The sequence below is a fragment of the Urocitellus parryii genome, chromosome 2 (assembly GCF_045843805.1).
Source record: "Urocitellus parryii isolate mUroPar1 chromosome 2, mUroPar1.hap1, whole genome shotgun sequence".
NCBI classification, from domain to species: Eukaryota; Metazoa; Chordata; class Mammalia; order Rodentia; family Sciuridae; genus Urocitellus; species Urocitellus parryii.
The window spans coordinates 197871838-197889458 of record NC_135532.1 but is presented as its reverse complement, the minus strand read 5'-3'; the positions used below and the strand labels follow the sequence as shown (position 1 = coordinate 197889458).

At 33.5% G+C, this 17621-nt stretch overlaps 1 protein-coding gene across 1 annotated transcript in view; it reads left to right on the top strand.

The window, feature by feature from the left end:
• The window catches only part of Robo2 (roundabout guidance receptor 2), a 510793-nt gene that overhangs the window by 393854 nt on the left and 99318 nt on the right, over positions 1-17621 (top strand). The window contains exons 7-9 of the mRNA XM_077795545.1: positions 6093-6217; positions 10399-10570; positions 14106-14311. Of these exons, the coding sequence (XP_077651671.1) occupies positions 6093-6217; positions 10399-10570; positions 14106-14311 (503 nt within the window). The remainder of the gene's footprint in view (positions 1-6092; positions 6218-10398; positions 10571-14105; positions 14312-17621) is intronic.

The following is a 17621-nucleotide window of genomic DNA, read 5'->3' as shown; positions in this document are numbered from 1 at the left end:
GCAAGCAAGGGCATGTACCTGAAATTGGAAGGAACAAAGGGCAAGTACAAGGTCAGGGTGTGTTCAGGTTAATCCTTGTTGACAAGGTGAATCAAAAGATAATAGATATCAAGATTGGTTAAGCACAAGAAAAGCCAATATATATGTGAGTGATGGAGAGAAGACTGGTCTACTGAAATTCTGGAAGTAGTCTGGGGACAAATGAGTGTCAGGATGATAAAATCTTGGGAGAGAATGATTTGCAAGCCTTGCAATGATATGCATTGTAGGTTTTTATTGCCATGTAATGAAAAGCACTGTAGGGTTTTGAATCAAGAGTGCTTTGAAAGAAAGTGTATTTAAGAAAGGCTGTACTTAGAGTTAGTATAGGAAGAAAAAGATTATGGGTTTTATGCTCCTTTAAATAATAAAAACAGCTATTCAAGAAAACTATGTTATGATTTTTTAAATATTATACCTTATTGGAAATTGTAGCCTAAAGTTCTTACTCAATTATTTGATACTAGACATGAAAAATTCTCAATCAGATTATAATTTGAAGTAAAACAAATTAAACTAGCAGTTCAGTGTTTAATAGGTCCAACTACGACATTGAAATGAATGAATGTAAAGTAAGCCTATCTTCCAGTCTAAGACTTTAACCTTAAGAAAAGTGTGTACCCTTTATAAAGTTCAGTTTACTGGCCTTTATATCATGATGGTAATCATTAAGACATCAGGTTTTCAAATTTTAAATGAAATAATGCCTGTAGATGGTTTAACATAGTCCCTAGCACTTAATAAGCACTCAATTAATGTTAATTATTGTCATTGTATTGCACAGTTTGTGACTGAGCAAGTCTTTGACTCAAGCAAATGATCAAAGAGATTGCTTTTTAAATGTTTGCAGAATATATTAGCATTTAATAAGTAAATTATATTAAATAGCAAAAAATGTTTTCTACTCCAGTTTGTCAGGAAGTTCAAAATGTTTATTACTATTGAATCAAAAGTTTATTCATTCAGGCATGAAATTACACCCAAAGAAAGGGAGCAGCTGAGTGTGCCTGTAACCGCCCTGTATCACATATTAATGTACCTAACTGCTGCATGACTATCTCCATGTTAATGCCTGCCATACAAAGTCATATTTTCCTGTAGAAACAACTTGAACATGATGCGATTAACCTTTAAGGTCCCCCTCCCCTCATCTGAAAGCCCACCTCATGCATGGCCTATGCTTCCTACTCGTGTTCAGCCATCTGATTTCCATATCACCCACTCACTCTCACCAGCAAGCATTAGCATAACAGAGCTGTCTCTGACTTTGATTGAAGCCAGCTTGGGCTGAATTCAGTATCAAAGCATAATTTCGCAGAAATCAAATCTAATTTGCTGTGCATTGTATTTAAATTCTCAAAACACAGTTTCAAGTGAACTGGCCTAGACCTCTAATCTTAATTGACCTTTTTATAGATCAGGTCTACTTCTCTGGAAATCATACAACATACTTTTCTCATAAAGATATTGTTTTTTAATGTGTTAGTGTTGATTAAATACTGAACTGCATCACTCTGCGCCATCTCATTCCGTCTTATAGCTAAAGCAATAAGGTATAATCACTTGACATAGTAGGCAAGTAGGTTATTGCAGCATAGTTACAAGAAATTTGTCTAATGTTTTCAAGTTTTAGAGAGGACATAAATATGTATTCATAATCGTCTGTCTTAACAAACATCAGAGAATTGCCATTTTTATAACTAGCATATTCTTTTGGAGTTTATAACTCGATATCCTTAATTCGAATTGGGTTTAAATTGTGTTTTGAATTGTCATCTTGAGGACCTAATTGTGTTTTTTTCATATTTAATGAGAACCATTGAATAAAATCCCTTTTATGTAGAGCACACTTCCCACTATCCTGCTGTGTTGATAAAACGCCATCCCTGTCTACTCCCTCCCTTTGGTGCCATCAGCCAAGTACTCTCTTTTCAAACCATTCTCACTGCCACCTGGCAGAGATGCGGAAACTGTGGAGTGTCATCAGAAGAATAATTGATGCTATTTTTCATTTTAAAACCTCAAAAGTAAATTCCTTGAGCAGATATGCCTTCACAGAAGATTGCAATATAGATCTTGGGCAGAGAAAGAGAATCTACAAAAGTAAAAGTGGTTGCAATTTTATTTGTTGGCCTGACTTTGGGTGACAATAGGACATACATTTTCAGAGACTCAAAAGCATTTTAGATTGTTTTGCTAAATGATTCAACATTTTTAGTTTTCTTTAAAAAAAAAAAAAGTTTACACCTGACAATTCTGGTTCTATTGAGACCCATGAGGCTATTGACATGAAATAATTACATACATTAGAAATAGAGCATATTTGTAGTAACTTAGTATAATATAAATAGATATCACAGGGAAAAGAGAGTTCTTAGGATTGATGGCTTTTGGTTAGTGGTCTTTAAAAAAATATAAAACTGGAAAAAAGTTCAAGAAATTATGATTTCCTGGTCTTTCAAAATGATATCATAAGTGGTAAATATTATGTTGTGATACTGCAGCACTTCATTTTTGTGTAGGAGTTCTGATGAAATGTTTTCTTTAGGTGCCACTCATAGCAATTCTCACTGGATTTTCTATCCCAACTTGCCAAGGTGTTCCATCCCTTTGTCTCTGTCTTTCTAATCATCATCTCCAATCACCATCTACATTGCTTCCAGAGCATTCTTTTTAAAACCATGTATCTGATATCTATTTTGCAAAATCATCTTTGAAAAGATCTTAATAGCTTTCAGGACACAATTTTAAACTCCTTTGTATAAATTATCTGGTCTTATATATATCAGCTCTGTACACCAGGTTTCTTCTACTTTCAAAACTCTTTATCTTCCGTTACCAAATCCAGTTCCACAGGTCTTTGCCTTATGTTTGGTGCCTTTGTTCTGTGACCTTAATTCTCTTCATCTAGTGATCTCTTACCTGTGCTTCAAAACACAGCTCAAATGTAGCCATTTCTTGCATTTTCTATTATTGTACAAATTGTGTAATGGTGTGTTTGTTCCCTGAGAAATCTCTGCCATAGGACAAGTAGGATGAGAGCACCTCCCAACACCTCTTTTTTTTTTTTTTTTCTCTCTCTTGTTCTTTTATTTTGGGTATACTGGAGATGGAACCCAGAGCCTGTGAATGCTAGACAAGAGCTCTAACAGTGAGCTATACCCCCACTCAAGTGCCATGTAATATTTGGCTTCCCATGCCCTGAACCAAGCAGAATGTCTTAGAATTTGTATTCAATCAGTACATTTTGAATGAATAAATGGATGAACTCTAGCTTCTCAGGAAATTGTATGCCTAGATATGGTCAATTCTGAATCCTTTTGGGGGGAGACTATATTTTAGCAGCTGTGATAAAACTATAGGATGTGGATTTCAAAAATGCTTTACAAAAACAATCATGTAAAACACATTTTTAAACATTTAACTATCAAATTCAAGGAAGTCTATAGCTATATCTAAATTATAGATACTGCTTTTACTGACATAGGTAGATGACAGAGAATAAAATGCTTAAAACTATGTTTTGATTGCTTCCGTTTATGTTTCATTTGATGATTTCAATCTTTATATATATATATATATATATATATATATATATATATATATATATATAAAGGAGGATTGTGTAAGTACCCAGGTTCTCAGGTCTTACTAACTAGTTATATAGGCCAATTTAAATTCTTTCTCACCCAAAGCTGTGCAAATGAACTAATAAGCTGAGTAGGCAACTTTTATTAAAGAGTGTCAAATAACTGATTTTGACTGAATTGGGTTTTTAATTTTTGAAGATGACATACAAGCTAAATACCTCAATACTTCTCAAAAAGCTAATGTCCACATTGGCATTATTACTTTTCTTTCATAGTATTTCATACAACTATACACTGATTCTTAAATATTTCATAACATTTTTTTTCTAGAAAAATCCTATACCATATTACAGATGATGAAGACTAACCTTTAATCTTCTGTGGCAAAAATATCCAGTGGTTTCACATTTCTGCTGAAAAAATGAATACTGTTGTGCTTTAAAAGTTTTTCCTAAAGTAATTTTGTAACATTGATTTAAACTATCATTTCTATTAGCAAACATGTAACAAAAATCAATGTATCTGCTGATTCAGGAGAAGTGTGTAGAAATAACAAGTAGATTGTGAGAGGCCTGTAATCTTCTGAGCATGCCAGGCAACATAAACCACACTCTGTCCAAATAGAGCCGTAAATCCAGGTTCTCTGTACTGTTAGAATGAGTCTTCCGTTATCTTTAGTTATAGAAAAGAATTTCACTTAGTAGATTTATCCCTTCTGTCCTTGGGGTATGTGTTGGATACCTTGAATTAGGAGCCAGGAAAATAGAACACCTAAAAAAAAATAAGTCAATACAAATCTCACTGAATTCTTTTTGAGAAAAATACCCCATGCTTTCACAGTGATAGCATTTTTGTTAGGATGAATGATTGGTTTTAGGTTTGGGGCACCATGTATTTATTCTGTTCTTGGATTTGCACTTATGCACTTGAAATAGATATAGATATAGATAGATAGATTAAACCCTGGGGTGCTCTATCCCTGAGATACATCCCCAGCCCTATTTTTTAATTTTATTTTAAAACAGGGTCTAATTAAGTTGCCCAGAGTGGCCCTGAACTTTTGATACTTGTGCCTCAGCATCCTGAGTCATGGGATTACAGGCGTGCATCACTGTACCCAGCCCCTCATCCCTCTTTTTCTTTACTGTTAGAGTTACTCATTTGTTTTCCTTATTATCTTCACAATACCATTTTATTAGCTTGTTAGCCAGACTCCATGCTTTAGTGACTAAATGTCACTCACCCCATTCATTCTTCCTCATCCATACTAAGTTCATTGAAGGGTTAAAGCTTCCCAAACCACTTTTATCATCACTACCCCACTCAGAAAGAGACAGTATAAAGTGAGTATGGCTTCTAAAGTCTTCCTTTGTTGCCATGATATTTATATAACTCCGACCTCCCTTTCCTGCCAGATTGTACACTGTTAGGCTGGAGATGGTCTTGCTGCTTCTACTTTGCCCGGAAGACGCCTATGCTTGGAATGTGTCCATCAACCACTTATCCAAATGCTTCCCTTGCCCCAGAGTTCCCACAACTTCCCTTTCCCACACACAGCCTTTCACAGCCACTCAAGCACAAAGAGATCCCTCCCTCCTGAAGTCTCCTCACACTGACTGTGTACACCATAACTGAAGAGTTCCTCTCAGAGCTCGAAGAGGACCTCTACCACTGAACTTAACATTGTCTTAGATGTATAGGTTTTGTGTTTACTGTTATCAAAATCATCATGTTTTTTAAAATGTCTCTATTCAACTGTGAGTTCCTTGACAACTATCATATAAAGCTTTACCCTGTGTGATTTTACTGCCAAGTAAGAGAACATAAGAATTGCCTGACTATTGCCTATCTGTCCAAATGAAATCAATTAACTAGAATAAACTAATTTGATACATTTATTTATATCGTTTGTTATTTCAAATATGTAACTTCCATCCCTTAAATAATTCAATGTCTTTAATCTTCAAATCTTGAATTCCAGAATATAAGAATTTTAATAATATGGATCATATTTTATGCCTTCTGACATTCCATTGCCTCATTCAATATCTTACAAATATTGTAATAAAATGAGTGTGTACCAGGAGATGGATTTTAAAGGAGATAATTGTGTAAAGGAGTGATTCCTTTCCATGTTTTTCTATTAAAAAACATAACCAAATCATTTTTCAAAAAAATGTTAGAATCATAAGGGATCTATTTTCCCATACAAGTAGGTAGGACACAGGGATATAATATAATGGACAATATTTAAAATAGATCTGCTAATAAGTTTTCTCACATTATTTCCCCAATCCCTTAATGTTTTAAGAAATGCCTACAAGTAAGTAAAAAAAAAAAAAAAAAAAAAAATTGTAGCCTCTCTGGCACTGAGCAATCCACCCAGAGCCAGATTTTCTCTTTGATATCTTTTTCTTTGACAATGGTTGATATTTACACATTTTCTTTCCTTTTAAATTATAGCTCCTCCACAGTTTGTGGTTAGGCCAAGAGATCAGATTGTTGCTCAAGGTCGAACTGCAACATTTCCCTGTGAAACTAAAGGAAACCCCCAGCCAGCTGTGTTTTGGCAGAAAGAAGGCAGCCAGGTGAGTGTGAGGCTTGACTGCTTTTCTGAAGTCTCTGAACTTTGCTGACTTTGGTACTCCCTGAAGCTTGCCTTGCCCCCATTGCTATCAGATGCTGAACTTATTTTATTGCTAAAAGAAATGATTCTAAAATAAGTGAAAGACAGATGTTCTTGCACTTTTTATTTGCTAGTGGTAACCTTTGAAAATCCTGCATTTTGCAAGAAACAGAGTGCAGCAAACTTATTTTAAAAATCCAACCAAAACCTCTGTAAATATTTAAATCTCTGCAGGTTAAGGTGATTTTGCTTTCTTGCACAGGATTAGTCTGTGTAAGTGAGTTGGTACATACAAGGAGCTGAGAATAATTCCTCGCTCATGGAAGATGATCAGAAAATATTTCTAGCATTTATTGGCATAGATCCAATATCCCTCCACTCCTAGATAGAAAATATAAATGACTTTTAAAAATTATTAATTTAAGCCTGTTTCCACTTAAGAGTTGAAGAAATCTTTTCTTTCATTTTCCCTTCTGGATTTCTTCACAGTAGGGTTAAACAGAAATAATATATAACACAAAGAGCCAATACCTGCCTTGTCTTTGCTTTGCTCTTTCTGGACATGATGGCCTCTCAATGTCTCTCCCAAAGCCAAGTGGATACATTACTTCTGTCATTTAGCACTTGGTCCAAATTCGGAGAGTGTTTAGCCTCTTCATTTCTGAGGCAATGAATGGAACTTTCAGCTTAAATTAGATCTGAAATTGTGATCTTTGCATAAAAATTTGTGCATTCCCCAGAGATCTTGAATGATTTTGTGCTAGATTCTCTAAAACCATCCAGACAAGAAATGTAGTTCTTGTGGTACTCCTCCCCAGCACATTCTGTACTAGTCCACGTTCTGAAAAAATTTCTCAAGGATTAATTGAAAATAGTATTACAAGTCATAGGAAATCTGAAAACTTTGCCATCATTAGGGAATGGTTTTAGCTACGTTAAGAGAACCTAAAGATTAGAACTCATATGTCTATCTTTCTGGAGAGTATCTAGGAAGTCCTGCTCAGCCATGCTTTCTAATTTGCAGGGGTTCCTCTGCATTCCTGAACCACCCCCAAACTATCAGTTTTAATCTCTGAATGGACACCTGGTCATTCTTAATTTCTCAACACTCCTTGTTACTTCCCCTCTGAGTCAGGGATGTAAAGGCAATGAAAAAAAGAGAGTCATACCCACTGCCTTATCCCATATCAGAATTATCAGACTTCAATTCCCATTTTTTTTTTATCATTTAACAGCTATAAAATGTATTTCTCTTCATAGATTTCCTTGACTATTCTTTTCAGTTTCTTTCACATGAATTTATCCCAAATATTCCAGTGAGTATGAAAAAAAATGATATGATAGTTAAACACACACATGCATACACACTCACAACCTTTAAAGAAGAGGCCTTAAAGCCATTTTTTTCCTTTTTTTGTTGCACAGTATTTGTAAGTGCTATTTAACTTTACTAAAGCTAGTTTTTATACTAATCTGAAATTTTGGGCTATACATCTTACCTCCCATGAGTTATGAAGATTTCATGAATAAGTGTAAATGTAAAAGGAATTTACATGTTATGAAGATAACACAAATTGCTTTTTTGTCACTGATAGCAAACATAATGATGTGAAGCAATTTGATTATTGCAAATTCACACTTTAAGTCATGTTTTGAGTGAAATCTCATAATGTTTCCTGATATATATATATATATATATATATATGTGTGTATGATTTATTTTTGTAAGATTATTTCATGTGTACATAATATCCCTCAAAATAGCTCCAAGTTAGATACAAAATGTTTTTTTCCTGCAGTGTAATTCACATATGGTATTAAACATTATTTTTAATGGTTATGAAAATAGTTATCAAAAGCATTGAAGTATTCCTTTTCCTATTTGACAAAGTAGCATGTAAATCCATATATACTATAGCTAAGGATGCCACAAAATTTCTACTTAGCTTCTTTGGCTTGTTTATTATCATAGGTCTAGTTACCTTCTTCTTACCAATCTGCTCCCATCAGGGATCTAGAGATTGGGAGGAGGGAGGGAGGCACAGAGGGAGAGAGAGTAAAGAGAAGTGCTTGAGCAAACTGTAAATTTTCAAATCATGAATTAGGATATTAGGAAAAATAAATTGGTCTTACTGTCTCTAGTATCCAATTTCTATGGTGATCTATGACTATCCATCAGTAGAAAGAGTGAAGTGCTTGGACTTAATGGTCCATATTCCTCAATATGTGCTGATAATGCCAATTAGTACTAATAGGATTCTCAGACACTTCAAGGCAAGCAGAGCTCTGTAGAGTTCCTTGGTTTTGCTTATAATCCATTTTCTTTTGGCCATGTCATACAAGCAGGGAATAAAGATGATGGGTTAACCTCAATCAAATGCCATTTTCCATGTCAATGGATCATTTAGAAGGTGGACTGATATTACATCGTAGAGGAAAAGATCCCAGAGAGAATTAGCCCATCTGATGGATTGGTGCTATGTAAATTAGTATTCTAATGGCTAATTGTAAGAAAGTGCACACTTTGAGTTATTGTATCATTTTCAAGTGCCTTTAAACTTAGACCCTTCTCTTTTGGATGGTTTATTTCTGTAATATATTTGGATTCCACATGAGATTTAACTTGTTCTCAAATTATGTTTCATATGCATGAAAATATCTAGACTTAGATAGTAATTCAAATTTTAGGAGAGGGAAACAGTTTTTTTGAAATCATATCCCTGACAGGCTAGCAAACATCTCTTCTTTTAGGAGTTTAATAACATGGTAATGTTTATGTAAAGTGGGCTTATAGTGTCACACTTGAATCTAATAAAGTGGACATCCATCATGTTGCAATAAAGAGAAGAGCTTCTAATTAAAGTAGGACATCATTTGCAGGATTAAAGTCATTTAGCGTAATTGAAAAGTGTTAATACCCTATTTTATCCTCTTCCATTGGTAGTACTTCAAGGGTAAAAACATTTTAAGGTGAAAATGTGTCTTGTGCCTTTAATTGAATGTTATTACCTCCTGATTGCAACTTATTGAAACTGTTTAATTACAAACCTGGAAAATTAATTACTATATTGAGAAACAGATCCCCAAGGGTTATAATGTTCTTTTTTGTAAGTAAATAGAACATAAAAATTGATATGTTCTTATTTATAATCCAACTTGGAAACATGCCTCAATATGATTTATTATATCCAAATGTTTTTCTTAATTGAACAACAGTAAAGTGACATAGGTCATCTAAATTGATGTTACTGCTCTCATATAAAAACTTTCAACATTTATGATTAGGCTATATGAGATATATGATAGGCTTTTTTGTGATATATATAGTAAAGTGTTTTTTAAAAATAATACTTCAAAGTTGTTTGGTAGAACATTCTAACTTCCATAATAATTCTACATCCTTTTATTTTCAGCCATTGATTTTATCATGCTTAATTAGCATTTGTCCATAGCTCTTTTGGAAGTTGTCATGATTTGCAGAGCATTATAGCAATACACTCAGCTTTGTCTGTCAGTCAAAGATACACACATTTTTTTAAAAATGTTAGAATTGAATTTGTTGTCCCAAAGTATTCAAGATTATCAGTAGCAATTGCAATTATATTTTACATTCTTTGTTTCTTGTAAGTTTAAAAAACACCTACATATTTATTGTTACTCTCTCCATCCTTACCTTGTGTAGGAATTAAATCATATGAGCATTATGCTGCCCATTTTATAGATGAGGAAAACTTGTTTCAGAGAGAGTAAATGGCTGAGATCAAGAAACCTTAATGTTACACTGATTTTATCATTACATGCTGTATATATGTGTTGAATTTATATACTGTAGCCCATTAAAATGTACAAGCATTATATGCCAATCAAAACTTAAAAATTGAAGACAGATCCAGCTCTTTAAAAAATGCAGGTGATTATTCCTTCAACTGAAGTATGTTGAGGTCATAGAGCATACACCATGATTGGAAACTTTCCCAGTTAGTTTTCCCACTACCCGACCTATAATTATTTTGAAAACTTTTTTGCTTAAATCTATACATCTTTTTACCAATCATATTTTTCATAACTATAATATTTGTTGTTAATGCAATTTTCCTTGTAAATGGTAAAAAAATATTGATAAGATTGTGTTTGCTTCTACAGAACCTACTTTTCCCAAACCAACCCCAGCAGCCCAACAGTAGATGTTCAGTGTCACCAACTGGAGACCTCACCATTACCAACATTCAGCGCTCAGATGCGGGTTACTACATCTGCCAGGCCTTGACTGTGGCAGGAAGCATTTTAGCAAAAGCTCAACTGGAGGTTACCGATGGTGTGATATTGTTTTTAGATTCGTCTCATAAAATATGATTTTATTTCATGATACACATTAAATGTGGGGTTTTTCTATTTGTTAAATGGTTTAGATCAATGTTTATCCTCTAAATTCAAATCTAGTTAAAGTAACACATTTTAACAGTTTTTAATTTACTTGCCATTATTTCCTTTAATGCCATTTATTTTCCCAAAGGCAGCCCATTTTAATCTTAAAAACAGTGATTTGAAAGAAATTTTAATTTTAAATTTAAAGTAATTTTAAAGAAATGACATCAAAATTATTGTGTTTACAGGTGTAATCTGAATACTTTTAGTTAGTCTTATGTTGACATGACAGCTTCTCAAAGATGTTAATAATTTTATATTTTACTGCAGAATAAGAGATAGCATCTTTAATATTATCAGTGAAACAGAGAATTAGTTTTTAGTTAGCTAATCACATTATGACATTCCTCTGCCTTTAATTATACATTCACTAAGTTAAATTAATTAAATACTTTTGGAAGCACTGATGAATGCTAAAATTATTATTTTTTACTTGCACTTATATACTTTGAATCTTAACTGAGACACTTACATTCAGAGTGAAAGTTGAAAAGGTTCTGATCTTTCCCCAAGGTTCATCCCAATTGACAGGAAGTTCTAGCTATTTTTTGAGCCTCTGAGCATGAATTTATTCCCTATTCTTCCATGCCTTAAATTAAAATTTTCTATTGCTGTCTTATATTGGTGAGCTTTTTGTGTTTGTTTTCCCTTCTCATGCTGGTTTCTGAGATATAAGACCTTTCGTCTGTGGTTTCTCTAATTCTCTGCTGGTTAAATTTCAATGTGCTTTCATACAATTTGAATTTACATGTAGATTAAAAGGTCATTTAAAATTAATATAAAGGCAGTATTTTTTAATATCTGTCCATGGTATGGCCTGATTCAGCACCATGTCAGGAATGGGAATAAATAGGACAGACAAACACTGGTTGTGAAGACATTGAGTCGTTAATGTCTGCACCTGCTGATGCTCTGGAAATTTATGGCCATGGAGCTGAAAGAAGAAGTCAGGTTCAAGGGTAACAGTGATGAGAAATCCTTCCTTAAATAGGCAGTGCTTCCTTAAAGCCTCTTTGATGGTTTCTACCTCTTTGTTTATTTAAAAAGAGTGAAAGATAATTATGAATATTTTAAAAGTACTCATATATTCTATCAGTAAAAATTTCTAGGTATTTATACTTGGAAAACAAGATATCTGGGCCTAAACCTAAGATTTACTCTAAATTGCTATAAAATATTTCAAGCATAATGCTTAAAATATCTACTATAATCTAGCTACTTGTAGTATTTTACATGAGAGAGACTGAGCTTAAATGAATAATTTGCTACGAAAAAGCAGACCATATATGTAGAAAACAAAATGAGTGAATTAGAAGAGGTAGTGGTTTCAACTGACAGGGTTCATGAGACAGGTAGATATTGAGAATTATTTTTTGATACAATGAATTGAAAACTTATGTTAGTTGATGATATCTCACAGCTAGATTATCTATTCTAGGTCAAAATTAAAAAGGTAATGATCGAGTTTAAATTTTCAGTTGACTGAGATGGCTCTGAACATTTCATTACAACTGTTTTGAACATTAATTCCTACATTGATTTTTACTTAAGCAATCAAAAAGTCAAAGTTATTATGAATAACTATCTCTAAATATGAAGTTGTGTCCTTGGCTGATGACTTCAGCTTCTAGTCATACTTTAGGTTTTTCGGAATAGTTAGTGATTTAATCACATGTAAGCCATCATTTTCATTTTAGGTGTACTCTTTGATAAGATCTAGGGCAATTTTGAGTCAATTGAAATTGTAAATTGAAAAATATATATCATATTCAGAGAAACAAGTGCTTATTCCATCTGTACCAATGTTTTTGTTATATCTTTGACATTAAACTCAATTACTGAGCATATTTTTAATTTAAACATTCATATAGTATTCACATGCTATTGCTAATAGCGATGAAATATGTCATGTCGAGTTACAGTTGTACAGATTATGGATTGAGGTAAGATGTTTCCAAATACTTAAGTTTCAAAATAGACCTCTAAAAGATCTTCTCATGGTTATTCACTTTTTTCCTTTGCCCTTATTTCAGAAAGTTAAAATAAAAAAAAAAACTTGTAAAGAAAACTCTATGGGTGGAATGAATAGAATCTAAAAGGACTAGGAGCTGAAATGCATTTCTGTCTTATACTGACTATAAATGTCAAACCATAATCTTACATGAATGGTTTATTGAGGATTTATAATGCATAGTTAGAGAAGACCATGGAGTTGTTCACAGATCACTGGAAACCCTAAATGTTCATTTAAACTTTGACCTTAATGTCATGGATACCTTGTGGTCATCTTTCACCCATAACATCCTTGAAAGTGAGAATTCCTCTGGCCAGGAGATTTTCAATTCACTTATTGATCGAAGTCATTCAAAAGACAATGAACCACACATTTAGGCATTAAAAAAAAAAAGAAAAAAAAAGGCAGAGGGGAATAATTAGATGACCTTTGGCTACATCTAATGATTTCAGAGATATGACAATAAAAGCAGGTTATAAGAAATTACTGGAATTCTTATGAAGAACTTAATTTGAAGCAAAGACATACATTTAAAATTTGATAAATAAGTTAGACTCTGAAGACTATTTTTCTCCTCATATTAAAAAAAAATCCATTTATCTAGTTTTGGCTCATAAACGATTTATGTAAAACCTTTAGCTTAAATTTCTATTTGCCAAATTATTGCCAGATGTCTCAGAATTATTGTAATATTGGGCTCCCACATTCTCTTAAGCTTCTTCATTTGTTTCTAAAATGAAGAAAGTGATCAAAAAAAATCAGTGAAATAAGTAGTTCTAATTTTGGTGTATGACCAAGTAATTGTTCTATGGTTTATCATAGTTTTTTTATTATCAATATAATAAATTCAGGTTCTTTGGGGTCTACAGTGTCTTGACTTGCATGGGACCTATTATCCTAAGTTCTAATGTAAATTAAAATTGATTGGTTGTGTCATGGGTGGTTCGTAGAGGCCTGGTAATTTTAATGATTTCTTCCCCAAATCTGTGAACACTAGTGTAAATATGATGCATACAGATGGAGACAGAGTCATGAAAATTGGTGTTTACAAACATAGATAGACAAAGGAATTGAGAACTTCAAGCAAAATTACTTTTCTAATTATTTACCTGGTAATAAAAAATAACTTTTTGGAGAAAAGAAACCATTTTTTTTTCATCACAGTTGCTAAACAATAATTTAAATCCACTATTCTTTTTTATTTTCTGGGAGGATTTTTAAATATATATCTTATGTATTGGATGTTATATGTACATATATGATATATATGATGGGTATTGAATAAATACACAAAGTAAGTTCTAAGTAGTATGTTTGGCTTTGGGGTTTTCACTTGACTTCCAATATCAGTACTTTAAGACTATTGAATGCATAGGAGTTAAAATATACTAAATATGTCTTTATTCTTTAGTTTTGACAGATAGACCTCCGCCCATAATCTTACAAGGCCCAGTAAACCAAACACTAGCAGTCGATGGTACAGCATTACTAAAATGTAAAGCCACTGGTGATCCTCTTCCAGTCATTAGCTGGTTAAAGGAGGGATTTACTTTTCTGGGTAGAGATTCAAGAGCATCTATACAAGAGCAAGGAACACTGCAAATTAAGAATTTACGGGTAAGCAATATGTGGTTTGCATTTGAGTCCTTGTCTTAACATAAGAACCGTTCTAGGGAAATATTTTGTGGTGAACTTAAAATCTTACATCTTAGCATGCCTTCTGTGCATGTTATTTCTTACTGTAAAAATTCTTAGTTGAAATTAGAGCAAGGGTCTTTTCCTTATGTCACTCTTAAATTCAAAATAGACCTAGAATCTTTTTACTCTTGTATCACATCTGCTTTGTATGTAATCACTGAAACTATAAATCATAGTTTAATGATTTAAGGATAGTAGTAGAATATATAAAATCCTTTGAAAAAGTGACAGATGCTTCTGATTTTACTATCACTGATGAAAGGGATATCATAGCAAGATGTAGATAAGTTGGCTTGGTCAAAAATTGTGTAGAAAAAATAAAGGGATGAAAACTGAATGCAAGAAAGGCAGGTTTGGCTAGTTAGAGGAAACCCATAGGTTTTAGGGGATGTTGCTGTGGATTTTTTCATTTAAACACCAGGATGAGAACAAATTGTTGGTGATCTTTTAACTGAAATGTATGCAACAGAGAAAGACCATTCCTGGAAATTTAACCAGTTGGTACCTCTTCAGGAGAAACTCAAAATAATATGTGTGCTTCTGGATATTTTTTTAACTATCTATTACAATGTAACAGTATTGGCAGTAAAACAATTATTAATATCTCATAGCTTATGTGAGTTAGAAGCATGACCATGACTTAATAGGGCCACCTGTTTCAGAGGTATAATCAGAAGTGCCAGTTAGACGAGATGAGGGCTCATATGAAGATTGACAGGATAGATTTGCTTCCAATCACCATGACTGCTGGTAGACTAGAGTTATTTGGGTCTACTGGATTAACAACCTCAGTTTACTTGCCTTTAGTACATTGCTATGTGGACTTTCTCAGTATGCCTGTCTCCTTCCTCTATGTCAACAAGGGAGATCATCTCCTACCAAAATAGGCATTGCAATCGTATGTATGAAAGTCACGAACAAGGTATCTTAAAACCTTGAAACCAATGGTTTTCAATTTTCTCAGGTGGAATATGGAAATTTTAAAATCCAGGTGAATGTCACCATGAGGGATATCTGTTCTCTGCCTGTATATTCAACTCATTCAACCAAGAATAGTTACTCTACCCCTACTTGCCACATGTTGCAAGCATTACACTAAAGCTGGAGAATATATTCATAGCACTGGGTTTGAGAGCCATAATTAAGATACTGGGTATAATATAATGCATGAGGGAAAATGGATTGAAAACAATTCAGTGGAAGAACAGTTAGTAGAAACTGGTATCTAGGTAGAAATTGGGAATGAAAGATAAAGAAAAACAAACAAACAAGCAAAACCATATTGCTCAATTTTCACATTCAGAAGCCAAGGAGGAAAGTAAAAAATGATCTACTATAAATGTTTTCAAAAGAAAAGGATTCTTCCTGTATGATGGGAAATGTTATCTACACTTATATGTTTATCTGGTTATTTATCACTGTAACACACACACACACATACACACACACACACACACACACACACACCAAATAGAAGAATGATCCTACTTTTGTAGCAAATACATGCGTACATTTTTAATTGTGTGTGTATGTGTGTATATATAAACACACACACACACACACACGCGCACACACCACACACACATATATGATTTTGAGACATAGGCATTAATTATTGCTCTTAAGTAACAAAACTACTGCCAAGTTCAGTTAAAGGAAAATAAATTAATACAGACTCTTTTTAATCTGTCTTTTCATTGATTGTAAATTAGTTATTAACTTTCTTTGAACAAAATGGAGGTTATTAAAAAATTAATGCCAGCTCTCCTTGGGTAAACACTTTAACCTCTCTCTCTGGGCCCAAGGCAGCCTAGGGCCATGGAGGTTAATGCATTTTCGCTGTATTGTTGAATTAAAGGGTATTCTCGAAGAGTCAAGATTCCTAGGAGTGTTTGAAAGAAGCAATTAAAGGTGCGTGCTTGATGATGTCAAACTCAGAGCCCTGACAGGCTTCTGAGTAGTCTCTAAGATGCCAGCTTCTAGGGGCTTGTCTATAGCCAACTGCACAAGGAGAAAAGTAGGATGGAGTGAGCTAGAATATGCACCTCTTAAAGCAGTTGGTGAGATGAATGGATAAGATTGGAAGAGAAGTGAAGCATTCCTGTCCAGAAAAGTTATTATTTAAAGTTAAAACAATAAAAGAGAGTGAAGTGCTGATGAATTTGGTGATAAAATAGTGAGATTTATCAATGATATTCAGGCATTTGATAAACACCAAAGTAAGCACATCATTCTTTTTCTGTAAAGTCTCTTTACAGGAGGATTCAAATGGGCTTTTCAGTGTTTCACTTGTATAATCAAGAAAGGTTTTCTATAGGTCATGTTCTTTTGTGTCTCACTATTTCCTTTTCAGTATGTAAAGCAAGAGAAAAAAATAACATGATGAATACAGTGTTCTCATAGTCCAGCTAATTGGTAACTGAATCTGTATCTTTTGAGAAGTAGAATATTCCAGTACTCATTAAAACCTACCTACCACAGCTAATGTCAGGTTGTATCTCTACACAATGACAAGGAGCTACAGTTAAGAAGCATCACCTACATACTCTTCTTTTAGCATTTGCACAGAATAACAAGTGCTACGTTTTAGTTCAACAGCTATAATAAAATGCAAATTTTTTTACTCTTTCACAGTCCATATTCAAATGAACATCCCATTAAAATCCAACCTCGGCTCATTATATTTAGTTTGTGAGTGATGCTTCTTAAATGCAAAGATTTCTAATGACTATAATGTGCACACAGCCACATTTGAAAGAATGGCTCATTCTACAATGGCTATTCCCATCATCCCTCTGTGTAATAGAAGACAATTGTATGGAGATAATATGGCGAAGAATGACATGCCAGAGCAATTTGAAACTTAAGTTAAAATACATAATGACATTTAAAATCAATTAAAACAGTGAAATGGCAGTAACATCCATGCACTAATGATATACCTGAGAATTCATTCTGAAATCTGGAATCATCAATACACTTACATTTTGAACCTGACAGATGTAATATTCTATGAACTCCCACATTTCACCAACAATTAAGTTCAAGTTCATCACAGTTTTAATCTGTGCCTTCTGCCTTGCTTTATTCTCTTTTTTCATGAGCCTCTCTTCCCAGTCTCACTTTTCCTGTACTCCTAAACCCAACATAAGTGAGTGTTGTTTACCATGGAAGCCCACAAGGCTCAACCACAGTGAGGACTATTGGAATTATTGACCTTGGGGCTATT